Source organism: Giraffa tippelskirchi, chromosome 1 (genome assembly GCF_054371585.1).
Source record: "Giraffa tippelskirchi isolate mGirTip1 chromosome 1, T2T-mGirTip1v1.2.pri, whole genome shotgun sequence".
Taxonomy (NCBI): Eukaryota; Metazoa; Chordata; class Mammalia; order Artiodactyla; family Giraffidae; genus Giraffa; species Giraffa tippelskirchi.
In genome coordinates this window covers 172151087-172174178 of record NC_137275.1, presented here as the reverse complement: position 1 = coordinate 172174178, position 23092 = coordinate 172151087, and the positions used below count along the sequence as shown (strand labels likewise).

General features: G+C 40.9%; 1 protein-coding gene across 11 annotated transcripts in view; it reads left to right on the top strand.

The window, feature by feature from the left end:
- The window catches only part of GNAQ (G protein subunit alpha q), a 469675-nt gene that overhangs the window by 193772 nt on the left and 252811 nt on the right, over positions 1–23092 (top strand). The window contains exons 1-2 of one of the 11 annotated variants that reach the window (XM_081506038.1): positions 3375–3596; positions 8311–8398. The exons of 5 other annotated variants lie outside the window; for them this stretch is intronic. In XM_081506038.1, the coding sequence (XP_081362164.1) occupies positions 8353–8398 (46 nt within the window). In that variant the 5' untranslated portion in view covers positions 3375–3596; positions 8311–8352. Of the gene's footprint in view, positions 1–3374; positions 3601–6693; positions 8399–23092 lie in introns of those variants that run through there. 5 more of the 11 variants (XM_081506022.1, XM_081506031.1, XM_081506087.1 and 2 more) reach the window with 5 other exon arrangements.

The following is a 23092-nucleotide window of genomic DNA, read 5'->3' as shown; positions in this document are numbered from 1 at the left end:
CGTGAACTTCCAGATGTTCAAGCTGGTTTTAGAAAAGACAGAGGAACCAGAGATCAAATTGCCAGTATCTGCTGGATCATCAAAAAAGCAAGAGAGTTCCAGAAAAACATCTATTTCTGCTTTATTGACTATGCCAAAGCCTTTGACTGTGTGGATCACAATAAACTGTGGAAAATTCTGAAAGAGATGGGAATACCAGGCCACCTGACCTGCCTCTTGAGAAACCTGTATGCAGGTCAGGAAGCAATAGTTAGAACTGGACATGGAACAACAGACTGGTTCCAAATAGGAAAAGGAGTCCGTCAAGGCTGTATATTGTCACCCTGCTTATTTAACTTCTATGCAGAGTACATCATGAGAAATGCTGGGCTGGATGAAGCACAAGCTGGAATCAAGATTGCCGGGAGAAATATCAATAACCTCACATATGCAGATGACACCACCCTTATGGCAGAAAGTGAAGAAGAACTAAAGAGCTTCTTGATGAAAGTGAAAGAGGAGAGTGAAAAAGTTGGCTTAAAGCTCAACGTTCAGAAAACTAAGATCATGGCATCTGGTCCCATCACTTCATGGGAAATAGATGGGGAAACAGTGGCAACAGTGGCTGACTGTTGGGCTCCAAAATCACTGCAGATGGTGCTTGCAGCCATGAAATTAAAAGACGCTTACTCCTTGGAAGGAAGGTTATGACCAACCTAGACAGCATATTAAAAAGCATAGACATTACTTTGTCAACAAAGGTCCGTCTAGTCAAGGCTATGGTTATTCCAGTAGTCATGTATGGATGTGAGAGTCGGACTATAAAACTGAGTGCCGAAGAATTGATGCTTTTGAACTGTGGTGTTGGAGAAGACTCTTGAGAGTCCCTTGGACTGCAAGGAGATCCAACCAGTCCATCCTAAAGGAGATCAGTCCTGGGTGTTCATTGGTAGGACTGATTTTGAAGCTGAAACTCCAATGCTTTGGCCACCTTAGGATCACTGCCATTCTCCCTGAATGTCATGAATTAATATCTCAGTGATTTGTAAGCATTTAGACTTGCACTAGCTTTAGAGAAAATCCCTAGTACTGTACTTTAAAGAGGGTCTTCAGTTGAGATACATAAATGAGGAAGGTGTTATTATGTCTTCATTGACCTTCTGCAGCTTGTGGGATTTTGTAAAAGCCTTGAGATCTCTGATCATTGTTCCTACAGAGGTTAATGATCACAGCCATCCTTTATTCATCATGTGCATGCTCTACGAGGCCCCTGCTTGACAGGTAGTATGTTCACTATTTATTTTCTTCCAAAGGAGAAAACATAACCTTGCACATGCTCCCCATCCTACAAGTGGAGCAGGTAGGATTCAAAACCAGGTCTGTCTGGTCCTGAATCCCGTGTTTCTGTTGTATCCTACTTCTTCAAAAGAAGCAAGATGAGAAAGCAGAAATTTTGTTCTCCATTGATGGAAAGATGCTAGATCAAACCCTTCAGCAGGTTAATCAATATGCTTCAAGATGCCTTTCAGTCACAGCATAGAACAAAGCTGTATTCTGGCCAATGTGGCAGATATTCAGGGAAGCTCTCTGGCCCTGCCTCCCTCCCAGTTTACTCTTCCCAGAGAGTCAGTTATCCTGTTAAAGCCCAAAGCAGTTGTGTGTGATCTGCTGAGAACTGTCTGTGGCCTCCTGTCCTGCCCTGAGTAGAAGCTGACATCGTGGAGGACCTGCTGGTTGTCTGCCTTCCCTGTCCCTGCTCCCTCCAGTCTCTCATTTCACCTCCTTCTCCTCTTCCCTTCCTCCTCTGGCTCTGCTCCTTGCTCCATTCTCCTTGCTACTCCTCAACCTACCAGCCTTCTTTCTGGGACTTTGCTTTGAGGTGTGTCTATCCTGGACTGCTCTTGCACCAGGAATCAGCATAGCTCATCCCTTCCTCTCTTTCAGGTTTTCACTTAGTCATCTCTGTGAGCACCTCATCACACTCTCCATGGCAACCCCTAATCCTTGTTTTTTTCTTTTCTTCTTAGGAATTTTCAGTAGTTTACATCCTGTATGTTGATTGATGTCTCTCGTTCCCTTTGAGAGGTTTTGTCGGTTTTGTGTATTGCTAGACTCCCAGTGCTGAGAAGGGAGCCTGGTACAGTGTGTCATCTTTGTAAATGTTGTTGCCCAATTGAATGAGTTGGGTGATTTGTCCATAGATTAGATCTCTGGCTGTGATCAAGCAGGTGGACTGCTGAGAGATACTCACAAGAACATGGTGTTACTTAGCTGGAAAACCTCCTTTAAATGTTTCTACTGGATTAGCAGTATCTAGTCCTTTTCTATCACCAAGAGTGAATCAGAGCATCTGATTTCACTCAGCGTATTTTACTCTTGATATTCCTCCAAGCATGGGACCTAGATGTTAATTCTCAACTGCATGAAATATTATCCAGCCTAACTGACTTTGAGCGTTTGGAAGTCTTGAAGATAGTTGCCCTGATTCTTCCATGTGCCAATCATTCTGCCGACATAGAGACACTTAAGATGATACTGACATTTCTGTAGTTTGCATGGTGCTGCCTGCAGATGATAAGCCAAATGAAGGCAGAATATCATATGGAAGTAGTATTGTTTTTGCTACCCCAATAGCATGGTGACAGGTAATGAAGAGAGCCCTAAGTCAGGTTAACCAACGTGTTCAGCGAGGAAGGAGAGCAGATGCCCTTCCCATTCCAGACCAGACTGGAGATACATATGGCAGAGGTGGTCACCAGCTTTGACAGATGAGGCCTTTGTACTTATGGTATCTTGAGTAGTTTCTATCATTTAAAAAATGTTTCTTTCACTACGAACTGTGCTACCAGAAACTGTGCTAAGTGCTAGGAGTATAGTGATATTAATAAATAACGTTACAAGATCCCTGTCCTCTTTCCCTGGTGATCAAGTGGTTAAGACTCTCTGCTTCCACTGCAGGGCGCGCAGGTTTGATCCTTGTTCAGAGAGTTCCACATGGCACTTGGCCAAAAAAAAAAAAACCAAGAAAACAAAATCCCTGTTCTCAATGGAGCTTCTCAAAAAAGGTAGGGAAAACAGATATATAACCATGTACCCCCGTAAGTAAATAACTAATAAACTGTGATCAAAACTCTGGAGAGAGAGAACAAAAACAGAGTTAGGGAGTGATGGTGGAGGGGCTGGGGTGGATCTCTCCTAGAAACTTAAGCTTTGACCTTTGAGTAGGTGTGAGAGTCCAGTTTTAAAGAGATTATTTTGTTGTTTCACTAGCAAGAGTCACAGTGAACCTCACGTATTAGGTCCCTGTAACAGAGTACATAGTATTGGGAAGTTCCGTGAGATTCAAAGGTTGCCTAGGAAGAATGGCTGTTTATAGGAGGTTGGTCATGTTGCTTAGAGCAACAGGATTCTGTTAGAGGGAGAGAGTGTGTGCAAATAGCACGTGTGACCGGGATATCTAGGCAGCAGCTATGTAACAAGGGAAAGGGCGGTGGCGGCTATAATTGACATGGTCGAAGAATAAGCAAATATTGATGTGGGACTTTAAACCATGGCAATGCTAGGAAATTCAAGGAAGTAACAGCAGCAGTAAGGTATCTGTGTGCTTCAAATATAAGGTTTGTATAAAGTTAAATTCTTTAGCTAAATAAATAAATAGGAAAAAGTCTTCATGTTTATGTCTTGTTGGGAAGATCAAAGTTCATTTAAATTTGGATTGAATGACAGCTGGTTGGAAAACATTGTACTTGCACTAACCTAGCAAGACCCAGTTGCTTGCAGTGGTTGGCACCATGTGAGGGTGAACCCCGTGTACGTGTTAACAGTATGGTTTTTTGTAATTGACAAAACTGTCCTTTACTCTGTGGGGTAGGAATTTCTGCAGAAATGAGTGCTAACGTTGGATTGTTGAACCTGCTCCATGATGTAGTGTGACTTGGGTTTCCATAGGAGGAAAACCAAACCTCACCAAAACTCCACAAACTGCTTTCAGAGCGAGTGGTTATGTCCATGCCATTGAATGGCCATTTCTCTGCCATAGCACTGAGATCATCACATGGTAGTTCTCATTAGTTATGTAATTCTCTGCCTTCTCTCAGCTCTTAAGTACTGAAATATGTTTGAGAATTGCTTCAGTACTGACTCTGGAACTTGGTCCCGTTGTCGACTCCAGTAGTAGATCAGAGTGTCTGTCTCTCTGGCTCTGCTCTGTGCCCTCCAAAGCAGGGTTTCCCAATGTATGGAAGGAACCCCTGCATCAGAGCATCTTCACCAGAACGCTCTGGCTGCTTCTGCTAAAACTGCAGATCCCTGCATATATTGTATTCTCCCGAATACAAAACTCTAGGATCCAAATAAGGGTTTGTGTTGTAGCTTGGAGCCCACAAGTCCTTAGGACTGTGCAATTATCATGACTTCATCCCACACATTTGAACATTATTGTGATAATTCAATAGTGGCAGAGAGCATCAGAAGCTTAAACAAGTCCACTGTAGAGCTCTAGTCTATACTTATAAATATTATCTAAAATGTTATTCACAGCTGGTTCTTTTCAAATTTTGACCAAATTCTTTTCAGAGTAGATCTTATGATTTACCTGCCTGTTCTCCATGAGCCAACTTGTAGAGAAGTGATGCTGTAAGAAGGGAATTTTCTTCATGATGCTTAAAAAAGTATTTTAAGACAACGAAGGCATGATAATTTGTGTAAGATTTCTAAAGAAAACAAAAATAAAATGAATTTATCTTTTTAGGAATCTCAGATATTCTGAGGACTTGATTAATTATCACATCAGCTCTGTATGATACTTTATAATAATAATAATAATAACAGTTCTATAGGTAGCTTACCTGAGAATCAGTCATTTCCTGTTGGTAGCCTGCTTGGCTACCTGACCACTTGGTCTACTGGTTTTTTGGGGGGTTTTTTTGAAAATTTTCTTCCTCAATTCTATTTGCATATATGGTAATGATCCAGTATGATTTTTGAGGGAGGGGAAAATAGTCTTTGGATAAAAGGATAAAAAACTTGGGTCTTTTAGTTCCGTATCCTCCAGTACTGAGCAAAATGCCTGGTAAGGTAGCAGGATTCCCGGTCAGTTCTCCTCTCCCTGAGATGTCTGGGAATGGGCTTTCTCTCGGACACAGTGAGTTCCAACTGTGACTTCTCAGGGAAAGATCTCCTCTGCTGAGAGAGTGCAGTTGAGTGAATGGTCATTGGAATCCCCAGAGTCTCCTCCTGATGATGCCACAGCCAAGGCCAGACATGCCAGTGATGCAGATTGTACCTGCAAAGGTTGCTGGTACATTTATTGCATTTCCATAAAATATCAGAAAATGAGCACAGACCCAGGTGCTCGTAAATCAGCCCAAGCCAGTGCCACAGGCAGAAGGGCCTTGAGAGAGAGAAGCACAGTACACAGCCACCAGCTATGAGGAATAACAGCTCTTCAGAAAGGCCCAAGGCCACAGCACTTCTCTCAGTGTCGGGAGAAAGGGGTTAGGGGGAGTGTTCCAAAAGTGGTAGAGATGCCTGTAGGCTACCCGGAGAGGAATTTGGAAGGGAATTAAGAAGTTGGCTTGAAACTGAACATTCAAAAAATGAAGATCATGGCATCTGATCCCATCACTTCGTGGCAAATAGAAGGGGAAAAAGTGGAAGCAGTGACAGATTTTATTTTCCTGGGCTCCAAAATAACTGTGAATGGTGACTGCAGCCATGAAATTAAAAGATGCTTGTTCCTTGGAGGAAAAGCAATGACAAACCTAGACAGCATATTAAAAAGCAAGAGACATCACTTTGCTGACAAATATCCATATAGTTTTTCCAATAGTCATGTACAGATGTGAGAGTTGGACCATAAAGAAGGCTGAGTGCTGAAGAATTGATGCTTTTGAGTTGTGCTGGAGAAGACTCTTGAGAGTCCCTTGGGTTGCAAGGAGATGAAACCAGTCCATCCTAAAGGAAATCAGTCCTGAGTTATTCACTGGAAGGACTGATGCTGAAGCTGAAGCTCCAATACTTTGGCTACATGATGTGAAGAGCAGACTCACTGGAAAAGGCCCCGATGCTGGGAAAGATTGAGAAGAGAGAGAAGGAAAGAAAGACAGGAGGAGAAGGGGACAACAGAGGATGAGACGATTGGATGTCATCACTGACTCAATGGACATGAGTTTGAGTGAACTCCGGGAGATAGTGGAGGACAGAGGACGCTGTCGTGCTGCAGTCCCTGGGGTTGCAGAGTCAGACGTGAGTTAGTGACTGAACAACAACAAAAGAGAGCCGCATCCACACAATCTCTATCAGAGTTTTTGAAGCACAAACTGGCTACTAATATCATCGGTCTATTATATGAGAACCTTTAGAAAACAATGAAGTTGCTTTTTGTTGCTATTTGGCAGTCTGTGAATATATACCATGTGAATGTTATCACCACATGTGAGATCATGCTATTAAAGAGAACTAGCTGCTAAGTTAAAAACGAAATCTGTTTCTACGAAGGAAGTGTTTGCACAGTTTCTTCAGTTTTTTATACATCGGTACAGTTGAGTGCTGGAGTGTAAGTATCTGAAGAAGTCAAGCACCGGTCTATTATAGAGGCACCAGTTAGAGACCCTTTTATGTATTTTCTTTATGGGGCTTCTCATAAATATAAAAAAACATTTAACTTGGGCCTCCCTAGTGGCTCAGTGGTAAAGAATCTGCTTGCCATTGCAGGAGACACAGGTTTGATCCCTGGTCTGGGAAGATCCCACATACCATAGGACAGCTAAGTGCATTCATCACGACTATTGAACCTGTGCTCAAGAGTCCAGGAGCTGCAGCTACTGAAGACCGTGTGTTCTAGAGCTGGCACTCTCCAACAAGAGAAACCACTGCAGTGAGAAGCCCACACTTTGCAACTCAAGGAAAACCAGCACAGCAACAAAGACCCAGCATAACCAAAAAATAAAAGCAAAAACATTTATCTTGGTAGTGCTTATGTTGGCATTGACTTTTATTTTTTTTTTTTTAGACACAGAATTGAACATTGGATCCAGGTAGAGGATTCATTAATGAAAATTGATTTTTTGCTACTGTGCGGTGAATATTTGATGGCATTTTTGTTATCTTGAAAAGTTAATATCGTCACAAAAGCTTTTCAGTAACTTCACATTACTTCTCAGAAAAGGCTCGTGTTTGTCTGCTTAATTTGCGGACATGACTGCAGTTTCCCTTTCCCCCATGTTACATACATCTGTCTCGTGTATTCTTGTCAGACCCATGAAACAGTGTAGAGTTTCTGTGTGAAAAATACCTTTAGAGTTTCTGTAGCCCATAATGCCATTATCATCATTGATGAATCTTTGACCCCCTCACATCCTTAGATAAAAGGATTCACTTGTGTGTGTGTGTGCATGCATTTTCCCGGCATCAGTGGTCAAAAGGTTCCCCTTTTTTTTGTTTAAACAGTGTGTGTCAGGAGTGGAGTTTGAGCCCACGCCTCCTCACGAAGACCAGAATCATTTCCTTTTTATAAAATTCCTTCTGAGAATAGTGATTCTGCTTTGCTAAAAATGTTCTGTAGAAAAGACTTTTTTCATAAGCACGTAGACAAACAGGATGAGTGTGTATAAAATGCTACCAGTGATGGTAGTCACCCTTTGCAGAGACTGTGTAATCGTTTTGTGCCAGGAGTGAACAGTAGGTTCTCACAACATCTGCCTTGGATGTTTTAGATGTAGCCCTGCCGTCAGAGAGGAACCTGAATCAAATTTCAAGAAACATTTCCACCTCAGGAGGCTGAATACAGAAGCAGAACACTCTCCTCGAAGCTACCAAATCAGTTAATTGTTAGATTTATAATTCCATCATTTGTAAACTCTTATGGATGGTTAGGCAGTTAACAAGCGAGATGGAAATGATATGGTATTATAATCAAGGTAAAATTGAGCAGCAGAATAAAAATCCAGGAGCTTTCTGGCTTCTGAGCCATAGGAAAAAAAGAATTCTGGAGTAATGATGAAAACCTGGAGATTCAATTCTTGATAAGTACCTAATAGGTCTTCTTTAAGACTTGGGATATGAGTAATACCTTGAAATATGAAATGAGGTTTAAGATAAGATTGGCCAAAGGGATGAGTATTTTAAAACCACTTCTGTCTACTGGGCTTTTAGTTGGCTACAAAATTGAATGTATAAACCTAAGAGTGGGCAACCAGCCGTGAATTTACTTGATTCACAGTGTTATTTTTGTGCCTCTTCATTTCCACCTACCGTGTTCTGACCTGCCCCGGAGTGCCGTGGCTATCCCCACCTTCTGCCCCAAGGCTCCTGGCTGTTGCCTTCCTGTAGGACAGCATCTTGTCGGTTGCCTTCTCCAGAGGGAGCACAAAGATGGTCCGTGTTGAGATAGTTGAAAGTATCACCTTCATGAACACAGGTATCTTTCTTATTTTCTTTCCCTCTTCCCTTCTTTTGATGAGTAAGAGGAAGAACATTGTAAGTATTTGCCATTTTTCTTCTGTCTCGGCTGATTAAAAGAAACGTGGTTACATGGCAGAATATTGGCAGTGAGGAGAAATGAAAAGTAGATTTAATGTTAACCTTATGGAGAAACACTGGAAGGCCAAGAAATAATGAAAGAAAAGGCTTGCTAATAATACTACATACTAATAAATATGGAAAAGTTCATGCATTTAGATGGTGGTCCAGATCTTAACACCTCACCACTCACTTTCAAACAGAAGTTATTTTTGTAAGCATGTAGGAGTCTAGTAATATGATTTTGGCTTGAAATCATTTTAAGTTTACATCACTGATACAGCATGGATTAAGCAAGTGCAAGCAAATTAAAGAAGAGACTTTAGATTTCAGATCTAAAATCAGTATAACTGTGAGAGGTGGAGCTTGAAATATTGCCGTGGTTTTGGAGAAATTTTAGTGACACCACATTTTTTTGCATGATTCTTACATATGTACAATGTGTGGGAGTATTCATCAGCCAGAGTTTGAGAATTCATAATTTTGTGGTCAACTTAAACTGATTCATACAAAGCCTCTCTCTCCCTCTTTCAACCATACATTTGGTTAAATTATGAATTATGGATTTTTTTTTCCTTTTTTGCTAGTAAAGTGGTGTCTTTTGGGGTGATTTCTTAATTGTCCATGTAAGGTATATGTTGCCTATGAAACATTGTCATAAGTGTAGTTCAGAATTATAATCAAAGAATGGTCTTTAAAAAAAAATCTTCCCAAGTCTAATTGCAAAAGAATTTTGTCATAACTTTTTGTGTGTGTGTCTAGTATTGTATGTCTTTCTTCATTTTGTACATTTCCTTTAGTTTTATGACTAGATTCTTAATATTTCTTGCCTGCCACCTCACTCTCTTGTTCCTTCCTAGGACCTTAATAAATATAACTTGCTGCCCAGTATCATATATTATAGCTGATTTGAGAGATAGGTGCTCCTGGGCATGTAAGATCTAGTGTTAGTAAGCACTGATTAGCTGATTAGCAAGTGCACGGACTCTCCTGGTTGAATTATACACGTAATCCTGTTTCGTCTTCATAGTACCCTTGAGAAAGAAGTGTGTCTAGCCTGTTCATAGATTTGGAATCAGAAGTTCAGAGAGCTTAAGTAAATGTCCCAAGACTACAAAGAAAGTCTTTATTTAGGATTTAAACCCATCTTTGTCCTACCCCTAAACTGTTGTTCTTTTTGCTATGCAACATTGCTTCTCCTGTTACTTTTACCTAGTTCAGAAATTAATTTGTCTTCTGGAGCAAGCAATTTTCTCTCTGCTAGATGTTATGACCTATTTTCTGTTTTGTAATGTTGCTAAATATATAATTTAAGATTATGCATGTATTTTTATTATCTATGTGGTTTTTTTTAAAAGCAAATAATAAAAAAACCTAGGTAGCCAAGAAGCTGATCACATAAGCCAACCTGCACGCAGAGGGGAAAAAAAAAGGTAAAGTAGCCATGCTGAGTGAGTCATCTCTTCACCTCGTGTCATCTCTCCTCTTGGACATATACCTTGGAGTCTTTAGGCCTCAGGGATGCTTTTTATTTTCTTAATAGTATTAAGAAAAGAGAACTCATTTGACCCTGAGGTCTAGCCAGCTTCACTGACTAAGGATTCTATTTCCCTCTTCAGGAGTTGAGTACTGCTATTGGTTCTGCAGGAAGTAGCATTTGCATAATCATAATGTTGTAAATGCAGGTACATAGTTTGTTGGTTCATCTCCACACAAGATGAAGAAGATGTAATATAAGTACAAGGGAAAAAAAATATCTAAACCCAAGATGTAAAAACCTGACAGTGCAAAAAAGAGTGGAAGAGTTGACAGAGTTCGTGGCTGGATGGTAGGAGGGAAAGAGAGGTGGTAGGGGATATGTCAGATGCTAATTTCCTTCTCTTTCATGGGGGGATGTCCAGAAATACTGCGTAATGCTGTTGAAACGAGAGACAGCTAACCAATTGAAGAACTAAAAATAGCACGATCAAGAAAACTAGAAAAGAATTAGAAGTGAAGGAAGTGTGAATGTGGAAGATAGGAGGAAGGCAGGCAGTAAGTCAGTAGATTTTGTCTGAAGTTGACAAATCAAGACGAGATACACGCCTGTTATTTAGTTGAGCTGATAACCACAGAAGGACCGTAAGAACAGTAGTAATGGAAGGGAGTAGACATGGGGAATATGGGCCCAGAGACACTTAAACATTTATTACCATCTAGTTCTGTTTGGAAGAATTTAGCTGCATATGCATTACTTTTAGAATAATTTAAGGAAAAGGAAGAATTTCAACAGTTGTGGATGTACAGTGTCAAGAAGAACTTTCCACACGTTCTGTGACATCACTACTACCACTAGGCTCCTAGGGACTGCTCTCGCCAGCGGTGGAGGCTCTAGTTTCCAAAGAACTGGGCAGTGGTTAAGCGGGGTGAGGCGACAAATAATGTACACTCGCAACCCCTTTCAAGTAGTCAGCTGTTTCCATGGTTGGTTCCTGATCAAAATGGGGCAAAAAACCCACCACCCTTCCTCAAAGATGCAATGTGGAAGGCTTTTCTGATCAAAGCCTGCCCAGAAAGCCCAGCACCTGTGCTAATAAGGCTCCTGCAGTCTGAAGATCCTGCTTCCTTTTCTAGAATACTGTAGCCATTCTGGAGAATAGAGGCCGGCATCTCCTTTGTTTTCTCTGGTCTGAGGAGTGGCTGAGCTTCTGGGCACCAACTTCCTTCCAGGAACTTCCTGTGAGGGGAAATTTCTTGACTTTTCTGCGTGAACCTTCCAAACGCCTGTGGGTTGAACAATGGCTGCAGCATTGTTTTTCAAGAAGGGGCTTGGTTTTGTTTTTACCTTGTGTGGATTGTTGTATTCATGGCGCCTCCAGGTGGGCAGTCAAGGAAGGGCGTCTTGCTGAGGTAGGAGGCCTGGGAGAATGATAACTTGGTTGTGCCAGTTTTGCTTTTAGCTTTAGTCTGTGTTTCTTGGGATCAGCAGAACAGTAATGGAGTTTGGGTGGGGAATGGAGTCTGACGAAGGAGCTTAAACCAGGGAGTTAGTGCCAACGGCTCAAGGATGCACCCTGGCTTAGGAGATTGTGTAAATAGGTGCCTTTATCTAGTCCCTTTTTGCCTCTTTCCAACCAAATTTCTGAATAACCCCCACCTTTTTGAGATAAGAGGAGATAAAAGAGGGTATACTCAGGTTCCCCCAGCAGGTGGAAAATCCTGCATAATTATAGTTGCAGATTTCTCTGTTAGGAATTGATTTGCTGTTGATTTAATCCAGGGCTGCAAAGTCAAATGCCACAGCAGGTGGTTTTAAATGTGTGGCACCATCAGGGTGGAGACTGGCATACTAAAATCTCATGGTTCGTTGAAGCCTTTGTTGAGCTTCCAATGTTGTCATGTATAGAGAACAGGCTTAGTGTTTCCGGAGCTTCCAGTTTTTCAAGAAAAACAAGGAATCTAGATATTTATGTGTCATCTCTTAGACTTTAAATGTTGCCACCTAATTTTACAAAATGAAAACTACTGTCTAGAATTTAAAAACAAGCCTGTTGGGTGGATAACATCCATGGGCCATCAGTGTTTTCCTCTGGTTAGGACTCTAAATCCTCTCTCCCCGTTCTGCGTTGATTGTCCAAAACAAGCTGTACATCTCCTGGGCACTTTCCATCTTGTCCTCAAAGCAATTTAAAGATGCTGTTATTCTCCATAAGATAAATTAGAAGTAGGTGAAAAAGTGAGAACAGAATATAAATGGAATCAGAATGAAATTATTTGTACACATATATAAGCATTTCCAGAGAAGGCAATGGCACCCCACTCCAGTACTCTTGCCTGGAAAATCCCATGGATGGAGGAGCCTGGTAGGCTGCAGTCCATGGGGTCGCACAGAGTCAGACATGACTGAGGTGACTTAGCAGTATAAGCATTTCAGTGAAGCACAGATTGGGCAACTTGCTTAACGCAGAAATCTTATCAGATATACAGTTTGTAATATCTTTGAAACAAGTTGTTGAATAGAAGCATGGCTCTCAATGAAGCTGAGATCAGGGTCTTCAAAGGAACTTGCTGAATCATATGAGAGCCCAGACCCTCTTAGTAGGGTAAGTTTTGTAGAACTGTTCTTTCTATTGCCTTCACTAAAAAGCTGGTAACATTTTACGCTAAAGTGTGATTTAGGAGATGAAGTGTTTTGTTGGTCTCACTTAAGCTGGTGGTGAGCCAGGGTGGAGATAACCTAAAATGGTTAGGGAGACAGGCAGTTAAGAGTCCAGCCTCTGAAAGTAGAGAGCCTGGGTTTGAATCCTAACACAATCCATGATTAGTGGTGGGACCTTGGATAAGTTGCTTTATTTTCCTAAACCTCAGTTTCTTCATCTGTAAAATGGGAATGTTTATATAATGGACTCACTGTCATAGGACAGTTGTGTGGCTTAACTGGCTTAGTTTGAATATAGCACTCATTGTAGCTCCTGGTACCCAGTAAGTGTTCTGTCTGTGTGATGAGGTGAAAAAATTGCTGATAGTGGGAAGTTAATTGTCAAAATGATAAAACGTGGCTATCCAAGATGTATTTACAGGGCTTAAATATTTTGGTTTGTTTGCTGCACACACGCACACAAATTTGTTCCACTTTATCCCTGGCCACCAAAAATGTGTTAAGTACACATGTACAGAGTATTTTGTAAGGTTCTGTGGGGTGGCCCCTGCTCTCAGGGAGTTTGTATTATGGTTAACAAGATGAATATACACAAACAGGACAAAACAGGCTGTGCCAAGGACTATCCCAGCCATTCAGAGAGGGATGGTCACAGTGGACTTATACTGGAGTAAGATTTCACACAGAGTGGCTGACTTTATTATTTTGGAGCTGGATTTTTATAGTTTGAATAATTCCAAACACTGTACAAGAATATTTTCAACTATGTAAAAAGTACAATGAGAACTTACCTGAGTATTTTTATGTGCATCATTAGAGGAGAGAGTGGAACAACAGCAATTAGCTATGCTTTGCAATTAGTAATAATTAAACCTTATTACGAGTAATTTAGGTTGGGCCATCATACTCATCTTTTATCACTACAGAGACTGCTGTTAGTTGGCTTTGGGGTATGCAGAGACATGGAAATCTGTTAGCAGACGTGACTCGTGGCAGCCTGGCGCCCAGATCGAAAGCACAGGCCCTGGAGCTGAGCCCCTGAGATCTTAGAGAAGTTAGGTGGGCTCTCTGTGCTTCAGTTTCTTCATCTCTAATTTGAGTTATGATTGTACTAGTCTATTTCATAAGGAGTGCTGTACAGATTTACACGAGTAAGTATCTTTGAAGTGCTTAGAACAGGATCTGGCAAACAGTAAGCACAACATGTGTTAGTTATTATCATGGGTCCCTCTTGGAACAATCAATATTAAAATTTTAAAGACTGCTGTTTGGTCAGGCTTGGGCATGCAGCCTGTAGTTTCAGCACCGAATACAGCTGCCTGAGCACAGGAGGACAGAAACTCATAACTTTACGGTGCTCTGGACCTCATTAGCTCCGTGACCGTGGAAACAGACGGCGGCAGGTGGGGGGTAGTTTGTAGGGGCCCTATTTCAGACTCAGAAACTGAAAGCTCAACCCTGGTCTCAGCTGCAGCTCACTTGTTCTGTGATATATGACACATTCTTTAGGCTTTTAAAGTTTCTTATCTGTGTCTGTAAAATGGCCTAACTTCTTACTCTTGATCAAGTGTACTGAGTTTCCATTCACTTGGAAAACATTGGGAGGAGGTAATGGTTGGGAATGGGGCGGGTGAATGAATTATACTGTAAAACGCTACTAAAAATGAAAGGAGATGTAAATATAACTACTAAATATGATTGATTTGATTTTAGGTTTCCATAGGAATCCAAATATAAAGTATTTGTCTAGGGAGGAAATTAAATTTTTCCTTATAATCGCCCAATAAAGGCTTTTATTGATTGCTCAATTTTTGTGTTTCCTGGAAATCTTTAATATTGAGCATGAAGACCCAGAATATACATTCACCAGGTTTCCCCCACCCTCATGAACAGACGAGCCTGGCGGGCTACAGTCCATGGGTCGCAAAAGAGTCAGACCCGACTTAGCAAATAAGCAACAACCACCACCACCCCTCTTTTACAAGGAATTGACTTGAATGTCTGTGTGCATTAGAATCCTACCTACTGGAGGTGTGTTCTTTGTGTTGGCAGAACTCTCTCATACATATTAATGGCCTTGCACACATCTGGCTTCTGAGGCCTCCTTTTTGGGGTTGCTGCTGTGCCACAGGGGTTGTCTAGAGATAAAGCAGTACACTGGCTGCATATAAAAATGCACAGCAGCCTTTAGAGCTGCACACACAGCAGAGCCGAGCTCTCAGCCCACTTGTGTCTGAAAATTTGTGTATGATGTCATGACTTCTCTTTTGGAGCACTTCGTGTTTTCTCTAAAAGAAAAAAATTTGAACATTCTCACATATTCTTCAAATGAAATTTAGAATCGTTTTGTCAACTTCTTAAAAAAAAAATCCCACTGGTAATTTTAAGTGTGATTGCACTAAATATATAGATTAATTTAGGGAAAATTTACACTTTTACAATCCAGGAACACGGCATGGTATGCCTCCTCCTGCTTAAAAATTGCCTTCTCCTTTTTTATCTCAGTAAGTGAAAACTTGTACTTTTATTTATATAGGTCCTACACGTTTCCTGTTAAATTTATTTCTAGGTATTTTAAATTGTTTTTGATTTCTGTAGCGAATAGGCTGTTCTTAAATTATATCTTGTAACTGATGTTTGCTGATTATAGAAGAGCTGTTGATTTTGTACATTTGTAAGTGGGTTTCCAAAGCCCATTTTCTGAATTGCCTCAAAATGGGAAATGATGTTGTCTACATGTGTTCTGTTCACGAACACAGGAAAAGAGCATGAGGAACTTGTATTTTTATTTTATTCTCTGTTAGGTTCAAAAAGGTACCCGGGATCTCTAGTTTTATTCACTGCTATATCCCTAGCATCTACCTCAGGATCTACTGTGATCCATACTCAGTATTTGTGGACTGCCTCTTAACTTTCGTAATTCCATTGTTGTAGAATTTTTCAGTTGTTTCTCTTGTCTTTTACAATAAAAGCAATTATACTATTCCTAAATAGTAATAATTTTGTCTCCTTCCTTTCTAGGACTTGCTTCTTTCTTTTTAATTCTTGTCTTAGTATTTTGCTAGACTTTCCTGTACAGTATCCAGTGATAGTCACCATAGTAGGCTTCATTTTTTGGTCCTGAATTTAATGGGAATATCTTTAGTGTTTTACTATTGGGAGTTTGAGGAAGATTTATATTTAAGTTACATTAAAGATGTTTATTTCTCTTCCTAGTTTACTAGAGTTTTTTGTTTTTTTTTTAAGAACAGGAATAGAGTCAGTACACATATATTGAGGTGATTATTAGATTGTCCACCTTTGAAATATGTGATAGTTTATTTCTCCCTCTTTATAGTGCTATTATGAAAGTATTGTTGAGTTACTAGAATAATCCCTGTTCTAATATATTACTGAATTTAATTTGCTATTTTTAATGATTTTATGTCTTAAGAAATTAGCATTTCTTCAGTATTTTTTGTTATGCTAGCCCAATAAAATGGATGTTAAAAATTCCACTTTTTTTGGCTTTGATAGAATTTAAATCATGTCAGTCCTTAATAGTTTGCCAGAACTCATCTATAAAACTGACACCAATGGCAGCCTTTGATTTATTTTTTCTTAATATTATTTAACACTGTGTATGTATCATACACGCTCAGTTGTATTTGATTCTTTGTGACCCTTTGGACTGTAGCCTGCCAGACTCCTCTGTCCATGGGATTTTTCAGGCAAGAATACTGGAATGGTTAGCCATTCCCTTCTCCAAGGGATCTTCCTGACCCAGAGATCAAACCATTTGTGGTTTGGTATCTACCCTTCCAGGCTTTGGTTGGTTGTGTATTTTCTCTGCAGGGGCATAAATTGGGGGGCAGATAATAACAGCAGGGAAAGTAACACTGATGGAAAAGTTCTTTGCTTACTTCAGACATTTCTCCCACTAACATGCTACTTTACACTTGGGGAGTAACAAGAAAGTTTGAATAGCTTGCTTAAGTTTGTTAGGAAGTAGCAGAGTTTGGATTTGGACCAGGGTCTGTTGCCATGATTCTCATTCCTGTGTCAGGGACCCTGTCTGTCTAAACCTGTGCTAATATGTAGCCACTAGCCATACATGGCAATTTAACTTAAAATTAACTAAAGTTAAATAAAAATAAAAAAATTCAGTCCCTTAATTGCACTATGTTTCAAGTGCTCAATAGGCACTTTTAGATAGTCACTACTGTGGAATGTAGGTAAAGACCAGATGGATAAAGAACATTTGTATCATTGAAGAAAGTTCTATTTGTCAAAGATAAAATCACTGAAATTTGAAAAATCATGAGTATAGGATTTTTTTTTTAAGCTCTATTTAGCACTTTTATTGGTCTTTTATGTTCTAGACTTAAAAGGATAGCTCTGGAAAGCTTGCTTGTTTAAGAAACAGGGCAAACCTGCTAAGTCCAAAATTTAAAGAATTCTTGATCACCTGTTATGTTTTTAGCTCTCTGCTGGGATGGGGATAAGGTTGTTCTAGATGTGTCCACTGTGGTTTGGATGGATCCGAATGTGGAACATCCAGAACAGGAAAGTGCTTCCTCTTTTATCTGTTTTTCTGAGAAAAGTGAAGGTGATGGATTTCTTTTCCTACCATATACACATAAACCCCACAGGATGGGAGAAGGACGAATCCCTGCCAATGCCCCCAGTTTTGACTGTGGCTCACAGATGCTGCCTTTGAGAGGCTCCAGGTGCTCTCTGAGCGGTGTGTGCACTTGGGCCTTCTCATAGCTGCATGGTGAATGGAACCGGGGAAGGAAACTCACGTCCAGAGTGGAGGTGATGCAGGTTGACAATGTGTAACTGAGCCCACGTTGGGAGAGGAGAGGTTGGTGACCATGTCAGCTTTCATCACAGACTTCAAACCTTTAGCATGAGCTGCTCATGAAGAACTTGACAGTGAATTGGGGAAACAGGGATGCTGGTCCTCTGTATCTCTGAAACACATGCTTGAGAGAGAAAACATTACTTTTGCCTTCTGTTTAGTGGATGCTCAGTAAATAAATGTGCCTTTATGTGTTTAAACACAGAACTGCCCCAGATTTCCTGGAAAATCCGTTGGATTGAACTGTTGATGTGGCTAGTAAGTAAGCCAGGTTGTTTTCAGTGCTGCTAAAACCTCAGAAACCATTTTGCTGTATGGTATTTAAATCCTTCGTATGTTAGTAAAACTTGTGGTATATACTAACACACACACATATTTATAATTTCTCCTCTACCGATTTTCTCCTTCACCAGATGATGGATTGGACTTCTAAGTTATTTATTGCCTCACGTGGTCCTCTCCATTTTATGACTTTCTGTTTACACATTGGGCTTAGTTTTATTCTTCGTTGTTGAGCCGTCATGTTGGACTAATTGTACAGGGAGGCAATGTCTTGGGCAAGCAAGCTCATCTTGGTAAGCAAGCTCATTCCCGAGTTTAAGTTGGAAACTTTGATGATTGCATTAACTTTCAGGCCAGCGGAAATTCTTACATTGCTGCTTTTGGGTCCAGGACAGTCATTCGGGTGTGTTAGGAAATTATGGGGAGTCGCAGGGGTGTGAAATCATTAAGGGAGCCACAGCTGTATTTCCCACCTGCAGGTGGCAAGGCCAGAGGGAGCATTTAGGGATGGAATGAGGCTGAATGGGCTGCTTGGCCGCTTTCGGAAGGAATTACTCTATCTCCCAGTGCTTGGAAATAGCAGACCTGGGCACACTAAGGGAGCCTCAAAGCGGACATGTATTTGAATTTCTTCAGTGAAAAAGTACTATGCTATCATGATTTGTCCAAATTAGTTTTTATTTGGAGTGAACTCTGCACCCTTCAATCGTGCATCACTGGGGAGGATACCGACCTCACACAGATGCAGACGCCGGTGGCATCTCTTCTCCTGGCCTCTGTGAGAGGGGAATGAACTTCCCCACAGGATGTGATTTCCCGTAAAATCCCCACACTTAGTGATTACTCACGCAGTGAACCCTGGCTCTGGTTTTCTCCATGAGTTCTCTTTAAGAGGCCCGGCATATTAGTGCAATGCAAACAGCACCATCTTTTCTTTGGTTTGCTACACTTGTGAAGATTAATTTGGAATGAAATGTAATTGAAGGCCAATTACATGAGATGGCCAGATCTATTAGAACAGAGCAGTGTTGTTGATTGGGAAATGGAAAGCATTTGAGATGGTGTCTGGGAAATACATTAAATGCATCAAATGCCACTGCCTTGTCTAATAGCTTAATTGAAATGACTTTTTCCTGTACTGTTTCATTAGGTTGTTCGAGATGGACTTCAGAGCCCAAGAGGAAGGAAGCTTGGTAAATTGAGTGCTTAGGTATCTTGATTCATTTGTTCTCGTTGGTCTAAGAATTAGAAAACACCTAAAAGAAATCTTCAGTTTTTGATTTTCTGCAGAGAAAAAGAGGAAAATAATCCACTCTTTGAATTTAGAGGTTCATTTAGTTTGTAGGGACTTAATTTTATCTGAAGTGGCTCTAAATACTTTATACTAAGGAAACAGAATGCTTGGTGTGTTTGTTTCACTCTTTGTACAGTTTTAGTTCTTTAGATATCTTTTTTTTAAAAAATTAAGGTATAGTTTACATAAAATTCACCATTGTAAAGTGTACAATTCAGTGGTTTTTAGAATATTCAGAGTTGTAAAACCATTGCCGCTGTCTAATTCCAGAATATGCTATCAACCCCCTGCCCCCCACCCAAGGAACCTGTCCAGCCCACAGCTACTCTCCCTGCCCCTCGCACCCAGCCCCAGGTCACTGCTAGTCTACATTCTGTGCCTGTGGATTTGCCTATTCTGGACTTCTCATATACATGGAATCATACAGCGTGTGCCTTTTGTGTCTGCCTTTGTTCACTTGCCATGTTTTTAAGGTTTATCCCTGTCGTAGCAAGTAACCAATACTTCTCAGCTTTTTATGGTGGCGGTAACAGGGAGGCACTCTGAGCAGGGTGAAGTGTGGAGTGAACATCTGCCAATGAGATGAAGAGAGGTTGATTCTAGCCACAGCCGGTTGCTGAAGCCTAATAGTTGTGTGAGTGATTTTCAAATACAAAAAATTACAGCCTAGGGACATGGACCCTTGGTGGTGTAATGCATGGTTGGCTTTGACCTAGAGAATAGAATCCTCCCCTTCCACATGAGAAGCTGTTGTTTGGTCATTAGGGGTGTCAGTGTATTCGGGACAAGGTTACCTTCCTACTCTGCATTTCCTGTGTTATGTCCTCATCCCAAGAGGCATTTAGGGTTAAAAAAGGTTCCCCACCTTTATTTTAGATTTTCCTTGAAGGTAAAAGTTTTGAAAAGCAAGTGAAAAAAAAAACTGAAGGAAAAAAAAAGCCCATAGGGAGAATGATGCACAATGAATCTGAAAGAGGCCGCGAAAGAGGGAAGGAAGTGGCAGCTGGTGGATGACCGACCAAACCCAGGCCAAAGAAGGACCCAGGATAGGAATTAGTGTTGACCATGGCAGAGGGCAAGTCGGGCATCATGCGAGGAGGGCAAAACCTTTGACGCCTGCTGAGAAAGCACGTCTGGACACTGGGAAGGAACACAGAGTATTGGAGAATGATGGGATTCATGGGCCTTCATTCATGCTAAGGATTATTATTGGAAAACTGACATTTCAAGAGGTGAGTTTGCAGTTACACACTGACTATCATTATTTTCCCCAAACTCAATTGTTTCTTCCCCTACGTGAGTCTCTTAGCTTGCGATTTCCTGACTTTATGATGAGTAAACTTTGTTTTCTTGTTTATTAATGTCCTGTTTACTTTCTCTTGAGTGAAGTTTTGCCTCTGCTTTAATATATTGTGTAGTGTAGCACACCTAAGGAAAATAAATTTTATTCCTTCAGAGAATCATAATTACTTTAAAAAAAAAGGGTAAAACTGTGCTTTGCAAGGCAGTAAAATGCTATTACAAAGAAAAACATACATAGCAAAATATTCTGTTTATATGTAATGTGATCTCTACAATATAATTCAGATAAGCTCTTATAGTCTGTTATAATAATATTTTGTAACAACTTTTTTGAGATAAAATTGATAAACAGTAAACTGAAAATATTTAACATGTTCAGTTCAGTTCAGTTCAGTCGCTCAGTCGTGTCCGACTCTCTGCGACCCCATGAATTGCAGCACGCCAGGCCTCCCTGTCCATCACGAACTCCCGGAGTCTACCCAAACACATGTCCATTGAGTCGGTGATGCCATCCAACCATCTCATCCTCTGTCGTCCCCTTCTCCTCCCGCCCCCAATCCTACCCAGCATTAGGGTCTTTTCCAATGAGTCAACCCTTCGCATGAGGTGCCCAAAGTATTGGAGCTTCAGCTTCAACATCAGACCTTCCAATGAACACCCAGGATTGATCTCTTTTAGGATGGATTGATTGGATCTCCTTGCAGTCCAAGGGACTCTCAAGAGTCTTCTCCAGCACCACAGTTCAAAAGCATCAATTCTGCGGCGCTCAGCTTTCTTCACCATCCAACTCTCACATCCATACATGACCACTGGAAAAACCATAGCCTTGACTAGACGGACTTTTGTTGGCAAAGTAATGTCTCTGCTTTTAAACATGCTATCTAGGTTGGCCATAACCTTCCTTCCAAGGAGTAAACGTCTTTTAATTTCATGGCTGCAGTCACCATCAGCAGTGATTCTGGAGCCCAAAAAAGTAAAGTCTGACACTGTTTCCACTGTTTCCCCATCTATTTCCCATGGCGTGATGGGACCAGATGCCATGATCTTAGTTTTCTGAACGTTGAGCTTTAAGCCAACTTTTTCACTCTCCTCCTTCACCTTCATCAAGAGGCTCTTTAGTTCTTCTTCACTTTCTGCCATAAGGGTGGTGTCATCCGCATATCTGAGGTTATTGATATTTCTCCCGGCAATCTTGATTCCAGCTTGTGTTTCTTCCAGCCCAGCGTTTCTCATGATGTACTCTGCATATAAGTTAAATAAGCAGGGTGACAAGATACAGCCTTGACGTACTCCTTTTCCTATTTGGAACCAGTCTGTTGTTCCATGTCCAGTTCTAACTGTTTCTTCCTGACCTGCATGCAGGTTTCTCAAGAGACAGGTCAGATGGCCTGGTATTCCCATCTCTTTCAGAATTTTCCACAGTTTATTGTGATCCACACAGTCAAAGGCTTTGGCATAGTCAATAAAGCAGAAATAGATGTTTTTCTGGAACTCTCTTGCTTTTTCGATGATCCAGCGGATATTGGCAATTTGATCTCTGGTTCCTCTGCCTTTTCTAAAACCAGCTTGAACATCTGGAAGTTCACGGTTCACGTATTGCTGAAGCCTGGCTTGGAGAATTTTGAGCATTACTTTACTAGTGTGTGAGATGAGTGCAATTGTGTGGTAGTTTGATCATTCTTTGGCATTGCCTTTCTTTGGGATTGGAATGAAAACTGACCTTTTCCAGTCCTGTGGCCACTGCTGAGTTTTCCAAATTTGCTGGCATATCGAGTGCAGCACTTTCACAGCATCACCTTTGAGGATTTGAAATAGCTCAACTGGAATTCCATCACCTCCACTAGCTTTATTCGTAGTGATGCTTTCTAAGGCCCACTTGACTTCCCATTCCAGGATGTCTGGCTCTAGGTGAGTGATCACACCATCGTGATTATCTGGGTCGTGAAGATCTTTTTTGTATAGTTCTTCTGTGTATTCTTGCCACCTCTTAATATCTTCTGCTTCTGTTAGGTCCATACCATTTCTGTCCTTTATCGAGCCTATCTTTGCATGAAATGTTGCTTTGGTATCTCTAATTTTCTTGAAGAGGTCTCTAGTCTTTCCCAATCTGTTGTTTTCCTCTATTTGTTTGCACTGATCGCTGAGGAAGGCTTTCTTATCTCTCCTTGCTATTCTTTGGAACTCTGCATTCAGATGAGAATATCTTTCCTTTTCTCCTTTGCTTTTCACTTCTCTTCTCTTCCCAGCTATCTGTAAGGCCTCCTCAGACAGCCATTTTGCTTTTTTGCATTTCTTTTCCATGGGGATTTTCTTGATCCCTGTCTCCTGTACAATATCACGAACCTCTGTCCATAGTTCATCAAGCACTCTGTCTATCAGGTCTAGTCCCTTAAATCTATTTGTCACTTCCACTGTATACTCATAAGGGATTTGATCTAGGTCATACCTGAATGGTCTAGTGGTTTTCCCTACTTTCTTCAATTTAAGTCTGAATTTGGCAATAAGCAGTTCATGATCTGAGCCACAGTCTGCTCCTGGTCTTGTTTTTGCTGACTGTATAGAGCTTCTCCATCTTTGGCTGCAAAGAATATAATCAATCTGATTTTGGTGTTGACCATCTGGTGATGTCCACGTGTAGAGTCTTCTCTTGTGTTGTTGGAATAGGGTGTTTGCTATTACCAGTGCGTTCTCGTGGCAAAACTCTATTAGCCTTTGCCCTGCTTCATTCTGTACT